The 8,063-nt window shown below is 37.0% G+C and overlaps 1 protein-coding gene across 1 annotated transcript; it reads left to right on the top strand.

Moving 5' to 3' along the window:
- Window positions 1-7,476: 7,476 nt before the first annotated feature.
- On the top strand, window positions 7,477-7,851 carry LOC126022274 (U6 snRNA-associated Sm-like protein LSm8). The gene has a single exon (XM_049783139.1). The coding sequence runs from the start codon at window positions 7,556-7,558 to the stop codon at window positions 7,844-7,846; it is 291 nt and encodes a 96-aa protein (XP_049639096.1). The 5' UTR covers window positions 7,477-7,555; the 3' UTR covers window positions 7,847-7,851.
- Window positions 7,852-8,063: the final 212 nt, after the last annotated feature.

The following is an 8,063-nucleotide window of genomic DNA, read 5'->3' as shown; positions in this document are numbered from 1 at the left end:
TATATATCTAGTCTGAATATATATATATTTTTTTGGTTTTACGGGCCCCACCTTTTGATGCTCAGGGGTTAATCCTAGCTAAGCCCTCAGAAATCACCCCTGGCTTGGAGGTACCATATAGGACGCTGGGGGATTGAACCGTGGTCCTTCCTTGGTTAGCGCTTGCATGGCAGACACCTCACCTCTAGCGCCACCTTGCCGGCCCCCCAGTCTGAATATTTTATGTAAAATTTTACTAGAGCGTATTATATCATTGCAATTATATTATTGTTAACCTATTGTTTTCCCTTCCTAAATTTATGTACCACTATATATAAAAATAGAAACATGCTAAAGAGACTTACACTTTGGAAGAAAACACCTAGTCATCTGACCACACCAATAAACTTTCATTGCTTCTTTGGGAGTGTCCACTCCATGGTAGAATATTAAGATTCTTGAATATATTCTATCAGAATAAGTATGAAAATCAAATAAAATACTTTAATACTTTTAATTCTTAAAATAAAATTTAAAGTTATTTTATCATTTACTACTGAAAGAATTATTAGAAAGTATATAGTGATGCTATAATGAGATTTATAATTTCATATTAAATGGAATAAAATATAACAGTGAAAAGGAAATATCAATAGAAATATTAAAATAGAAATTATACCCAAAAAAATCTGAGTAAAGACATATTGTTTGAAGCAAAAATTTCAGTAAATTACTCTAAATATTTTTGTTTTTTAAAATACAATTTATATTTACATATTCATTTATATAATATATTGATTTGCATGTAGATTTTTCATATTAGATTGCAAGAGATAAGAATGAAAACTAGAAAAACAACAAATCTTACAGACTACTGGAAAAAATTTATGTTTATACATTGCATGAGCAGAATAAATATAAAAAATATGTGAATAAGTGTTTAAAGCTATATTGATTTCCAAAATATTTATAGATCCGAGTCTTGTCAAACTGCTAATAAACCACCACACTTAAATTTGTATCATAATTAAAATGCAATAATGCATATTAATACATATTAAAATACAATAAATAATATTGAGGAAACTGGCAGGATAATGAAGTTACTTAAATCATCTGAAAATCAGAGTTTAAGAGAATTATCTCCTTTTACTCCGAAGTCTCCTCATCTCCTCAAATTAATACATTGTAAAGATGATATTAACAAGATGTAGGATCTGAAAGCCCCAGAGCCATCTTTGTCCATGGAAACCAAAACTTAAACAGGTTCCACCACATGCTTTTAATGTGGCTTCTGTCCAAGACCAGTGGGTGCAGTGGTGGGAGAAGCCTCTACCAAAAAAGTCTGCAGAAGCCATATCCCCTACTCTTTCCTCTCCTCCCCTCCCCTCCCCTCCCCTCCCCTCCCCTCTCCTCCCCTCTCCTCCCCTCCCCTCCCCTCCCCTCCCTCTCCTCCCTCTCTCCCTCTCCTCCTCCCCTCTCCTCTCCTCCCTCTCCTCCCCTCCCCTCCCCTCCCCTCTCCTCCCTCCCCTCTCCTCTCCTCTCCTCCCCTCCCCTCTCCTCCCCTCCCCTCCCCTCTCCTCCCCTCTCCTCTCCTCTCCTCCCCTTTCCTCCCCTCCCCTCCCCTCCCCTCCCCTCCCCTCTCCTCCCCTCTCCTCCCCTCCCCTCCCCTCCCCTCCCCTCTCCTCCCCTCTCCTCCCCTCCCCTCCCCTCCCCTCCCCTCTCCTCTCCTCCCCTCTCCTCCCATCCCCTCCCCTCCCCTCCCCTCTCTTCCCCTCCCTTCCCCTCTCCTCTCCTGTCCTCCCCTCCCCTCTCCTCCCCTCTCCTCTCCTCTCCTCTCCTCTCCTCTCCTCTCCTCTCCATTTCCCTCCCCTCCAATCCCCTGGCCTCTCTTCCCATCCTCTCCCCTCCCCTCTACTATCATCTCCCTCCCCTCCCATCTCCTCCCCTCTCCTCATTTCCCCTCCCCTCCCTCTCCTCTCTTCCCCTTCTCTCCCCTCTCTTCTCTTCCCCTCCCCTATCCTCTCTTCCTCTCTCCTCTCCTTTCCTCTCCCCTCCTTTCCTCTCATCTCCCCTGTTTCCCTCCCTCTACTCTCTCCTCTTCCCCTCCCTCCTCCCATCTCCTCTCCACTCTTCCCCTCTCTCCTCCCCCCTCTGCTATCCTCTCCCTTCCTTTCCTCTCCCTCCAATAAACTTTTTAAACATGATATTTACTTAAGTATTTTTAACAATATGTTAAAAATGATTGTTATATCTTACCATTTTTTCTTTATTATCTATAGAAAGCAGCTTAGAATTCTTAGAAGTACAGTCTATTAAACTCTCATTCCATGTCTTTTTTTCTCTGCTAAAATAGTAACAGCTATTGGAATGTATTAACTGTTCATTTGGACATATTTACATTGATATGCTGCAGAAAGACAATGAGTTAAAAGTTAAAATCTATAGTATTTTTAAATTAAAATTAATTTTTATTTAAGTGTAAACGATTGTCACCAGATCTTCTGGAAGTAATAGAGTGAAGGGCGGGAGAATGAGAATGAATTCCCCGACTCACTTCAAAAAATGCCTTATTCTTATTTATAATATGATTAATCAGTCATAAGTGAAATACAATTTATTGATTGAATGAAAAGCTTTACAGTCAGTACAGATTATTAAGATACAGCTCTGAATTTTGTAGTTATTTAAGATTACATAGATATTTATGACTGATTAATCATATGATAAATAAGAATAAATTCATCCATTCATAAGCCAAATAGTGCTCCTGTTCACTAATGGTGCCCCCCCCCTTTTTTAAAGGAAAAACGGATTTTATTTAAGAATACTGAAAGTGGAGTTGGGAAGGACAGATGAGAGACAGAGAGAGAGAGAGAGAGAGAGCAAGAGAGAGAGAGGAGAGAGAGAGAGCAAGAGAGAGAACAACATGCTCAAAATAGTGTGGGTTTCTCCAAAGGTGAAGAGAGCCCTGGTATCCAACAGAGCCTGGAAGTAGGAAAATACACATCTAAAGGGGGAGAAATGGGTGACATGTACTTTGGCATCATGTACCCAAGCAAAATATGGGTGCCAATGGAGCCTTTGTATATGTGAAGCTTTTATACCTATGATTAACATTGCTTTTTCTTTTTCAATTAAATCATATTACATGTGCAATAAATTTGGTTGCATGTAAATAAATATATGGTTTATTCTGCAGTAATTTAACTTTTTCAATAGACATTAAAATAAAACAATAAAAATTTAAATGATTATTATTTACTTACCATAGTATAAATCAATATACCCATGACTATTAGGTTGATGCCAGTACCTAGTGACATAAAGGAAGTGAATATGTTGGAACTCAGTACACAAAAACATTATTTTAAAATGATTGAAAATGATTTAAAATTTTAAGATTTAAAGGATACATTAATGATAATACAATAATACATAATAATTGATAATAATAAAAGATACATTAATAATAACAATAAAGACATTTCAAAAAGGAAACATCTATTTTAGATAAAAAATAATGATTATAGGGGCTGGAAAGATAGCACAGCAGTAGGGCATTTGCCTTGCAGGCAGCTAACCCAGGACATACCTGGGTTCAATCCCAGCATCCCACATGGACCCCCAAGTCAGGAGGAATTTCTGAGCACATAGTCAGGAGTAACCCCTGAGTGTCAGTGGGTGTGGCCCAAAAAAACCAAAACAACCAAAAAAACGATTATAGGAGCTAGAGCGGTAGTGCAAGCGGTAAGGCCTTGCCTGCACTAGGCTAGGACGGACTGCAGTATGATCCCGGGCTTCCTATATGGTCCCCAAGCCAGGAGCAATTTCTTAGCTCATGGTCAGGAGTCACCCCTGAGCATCACTGGGTGTGGCCCAAAAACCAAATATATATATATATATTATAAATAATATATATAAATATATATATTATTTATAATATATTATAAATAAAAGGAATGTAATGTTAACGCAATTGCATAGCAACCTAAGTGAATGAGTGCATAAATAATGTTATATTTTCAATAGTGTTAACATAATATATATCAATAGAAAGATGAAAATACTTCAAAAGTAATGAAGTATATATACTTTAGACATTTTACTACTCAAAGAAAGAAAATGTACCAATGTGTTATTTTAATTATAGATATTGTAAGCTTTAAAATTTAGGACAAAAATAAAAGAATAACCAACATTAAATTTAAACACAATAATGTGAAATTAAAAATAGATATTGGGACAGAAAGGAGAACTCTGAAAGGTACCTGCATTCTCCTGCCTGGTTTCCTGCTCTGTCTGCTGTCCTGCCTGAAGAGGCCAAGAGAACCTAGGGAAATATTTCTCCTAAGGGCTCCACAACCGTTTGGTTGTCTCTGCCCATGAGGGGTGGGGCCTAAGCCCTGCCCTGGCTTTGACACAAAGAGGAACTCTGAAAGTCCACTGCTTTTTCCTGCCTGGTCTCCTGCTCTCTCTGCTACCTTGTCTGAAGCGGCCCAAAACAAACCCAACAAAAATTTTCACTTCAGGACTTGATGGAAAGATCGGTTGTCTCTGCCCAGGAAGGGTGGAGCCAGAGGAGTGAAGCCAATCACTCGCTAGTAGCTAGCACATCTTCTAGCCACTGAACCCCAACCTAACACACACACACACACACACACACACACACACACACACACACACACACATAAACTACAACTGTGACAATTGGAAAACAACCCAAATAAAACACACACACACACACACACACACACACGCAAATAAACTACAAGCGTGACAATTGGAAAACAACCCAAATAACCTACCTAGTCAGCTTCTCAGATTAGGAATTTAGAGAAGATATATGGAAGATGTTGCTATAATTCAAAGAAAGCATAGATCTAGCTGAACAGACCACAAAGATGAAAATCAGAAAACTCTAAACTGAAATAAAAATACTGGAAAACTCAGTGGATGAAATGAAAACTTCACTGGAAAGCCTCTCTAGTAACAGCAGCTGAGGACAGAATCCGTGAGTTGCAAGATGAGATAGATGCAAAACAACTCCATACAACAGAAGAGATTGGAAAAGAGCCTTAAAGCAAATGATCAGACAATGGAAAAATTTTGTGAACAATATGAACAGATGAAAATAGAAGTCTTCAATAAATTCAACAGAAACAGATTCATTTTTTAATTTAATTTTTTATTTTGATCAAAGTGGATTACAAATCTTTCACAGTAATATGTTAGGTACATAGTGATTTTGAATTAGGGGCGTTCCCACCACCAATATTGTCCTCCCTCCACCCCTGTTCCCAGCATACATCCCATATCACCCTCTTTTACCCCCAGGCTACTAGTATAAGTGGTCCGCTCTGTGTCCAGTATGTTGTAAATTAGATTCTTATATTGTTCATGTCTTTGAAGGAAGTAAGAAAGGATGAAATGAAGGAAGAAAATAAAAGGAAGGAAGGAATAAATGAAAATAAGGAAAAAATGAAAGGAGAGAGAAGGAAGGAAAGGCTCATTATATGACAGATATATATATGATTGTAATAATGTGTAAATAAAAATATTATCTCCAAATTTTAAATTATATGCAACCTCTGAGGCTGTTATAAAAGTATAACATTCATATAGAAAAGAAAAAAGCCAAGCTCTCACAATTTAAGATACATGATAATATATCTGGAAAATATTAAAGACTCCTAGTAAAGCTCCTAGAAAGTGAATTTTTAAATTTATTGTTATTATTATTATTATTATTTGTTTTTTGGGTCACACTCAGAGGTTACTCATGGCTCTGTGCTTAGAAATCACTCCTAGCAGGCTCGGAGGACCATATGGGATGCCAGGAATTGAACCTGGGTCCGTCCTGAGTCGGCTGATAACAAGGCAAGTGCCCTAACGCTGTGCTATCTCTCCAGCCCATGAATTTTTATAGTATAGTGGCAGCCTACAAAATTAATATGCAAAGGTCCATGACTTTCCTATATACTAATAATGAAGAAAAGACAGCAGTGTTAAAAATTATATATCCCATTCAAAATTGTGCCTCAGAAAATCAAGTATCTCAAATCAACTTAACTAAATAGGCAAAAGATCTGTAAAAATCACACTATAAAACACTGATTCAGAAAATAAAAGTTGACTTAAGGAAATGGACAATCGCTGTTCATAGCAATAGACTCGAAAGCATTGTACAGATGCAATGCAGCTCCTATCAAGATAGCCATGATGTTTGCTTAGTTCAAAGAAATAAATCAAATAATTTCAAAATTCATGTGAAACAATAAACATCCAGAATTAGCTAAAGAAATCCTTGGGAAAGCAAATCAGAAGTACCATATTCCCCTACTTCAAACTATACTACATGGCAGTAGTAATTAAAGCCACACAGTACTGGAAAAAAGACATACTCTCAGATAAATGAGACAGACCTTCAGGTATATTGTCAGTAATTCTTCTGTAAAGGGGCAAAAAATATAAATTTGAGCTAAAACAGTCTGTTCAACAAGTAGCAGTGAAAAAAACTTGTCAACTACTAATAAAGAAATGAACTTTGACCTCCTTCCAACTCACTTACAAAAGTCAAAACAAATGAGATTAAATACCTTGTATCAGACCTGAATAAGTAATAAACAATGAGATAAAACAGTTCCAAAATTGTCTCTGAAATTAAATTTTAGGGATAAAACACCATTAGCAAGCTAGTGGAAGCAAAAATAAACAAATATACTACATTAAAATAAGAAGTGTCTGCACTGCAAAAACAAAAAACGAAACAAAACAACACAAAACAAAAAACAACTAGTATACAAAGATACAAAGACAGCCCATGGAATGGCAAAAATTATTTACCTATCACTAATCAGATATGGTTAACACCAAAAAAATATATAAGGCTCTAGAAGAACTTTACAAGAAAATAAAACATTTAACCCTCAAAAAGTGGGGAGAAGAAATGAACAGATACTTCCCCAGACAAGAAATAGAAGTAATCAAAGGGCACATGACAAAAAGCTTAATTATCAGGGAAAAATAAACAATGAGATATCATCTCACACTGCAGAGACTGGCACATATTAATAAGAACACCAGAGTTGGAGTAGATGCAGTAAAATTCACTGCTAGTGAGAATGTTGACTGATCCAATCTTCATGAAAAATATTGTCATTCTTTAAAAAAAAAAACCAACTAAGATTTGTGCTTCCATTTGACCCCAAAATCCTACTTCTCTAATGTACATCAAGATCCCCAAAACAACATGAATAAAAATCATTGTACCCCTATCTTCTTTGTTGAACTATCAACAATATTCAAAACCTGGAAACAAACTAAGTATACAAGAAATGATTACTGAATAAAGAAACTATAGTAAACATGCACAATGTAATATTTCTCAGCCATAAAAAAAAAAACGTAAAGTCAAATAATATGCTGCCACATGGTGGGACCTAGACCGAATCATGCTGAGTAAAGTTGATTAGAAGGAGAGGGTGGGTGGAAGTCACTGCCGAGATCTGTCTAGCCTTTTTAGCTTCTCTTGTCCCCGCTGTTGCTGTGTTCTTTTATTGTCTGGCCGGGAACGATGACTTCTGCTTTAGAGAACTATATCAATCGAACTGTTGCTGTGATCACCTCTGATGGGAGAATGATTGTGGGAACATTGAAAGGTTTGGACCAGACTATTAATTTAATTTTGGATGAAAGTCATGAACGAGTATTTAGTTCTTCACAAGGAGTGGAACAAGTAGTATTAGGGTTGTATATTGTAAGAAGTGACAATGTAGTTGCCATTGGAGAAATTGATGAAGAAACAGATTCAGCCCTTGCTTTGGGGAATATTCGAGCAGAACCTTTGAACTCTGTAGCACATTGAGGAAAATAAACCACACATGGACTTCTGTAAATCTTTGTACAAAAACTGATCACGAGCAGAACCTTTGAACTCTGTAGCACATTGAGGAAAATAAACCACACATGGACTTCTGTAAATCTTTGTACAAAAACTGATCATCGTGAGGATGGTGTGCAGATTTTTATGAGTATTTTAATGAATTTTGACTTTGTATCAATTCATTGTAATATGATATGTA

Source organism: Suncus etruscus, chromosome 11 (assembly GCF_024139225.1).
Source record: "Suncus etruscus isolate mSunEtr1 chromosome 11, mSunEtr1.pri.cur, whole genome shotgun sequence".
Taxonomy (NCBI): Eukaryota; Metazoa; Chordata; class Mammalia; order Eulipotyphla; family Soricidae; genus Suncus; species Suncus etruscus.
Note: the sequence above shows the minus strand (reverse complement) of the source record. Positions and strands in the feature narration are given on the sequence as shown.

Coding starts and splice junctions, on each gene's coding strand:
- LOC126022274 (XM_049783139.1), top strand. CDS start 7,556: ATGACTTCTGCTTTAGAGAACTATATCAATCGAACTGTTGCTGTGATC.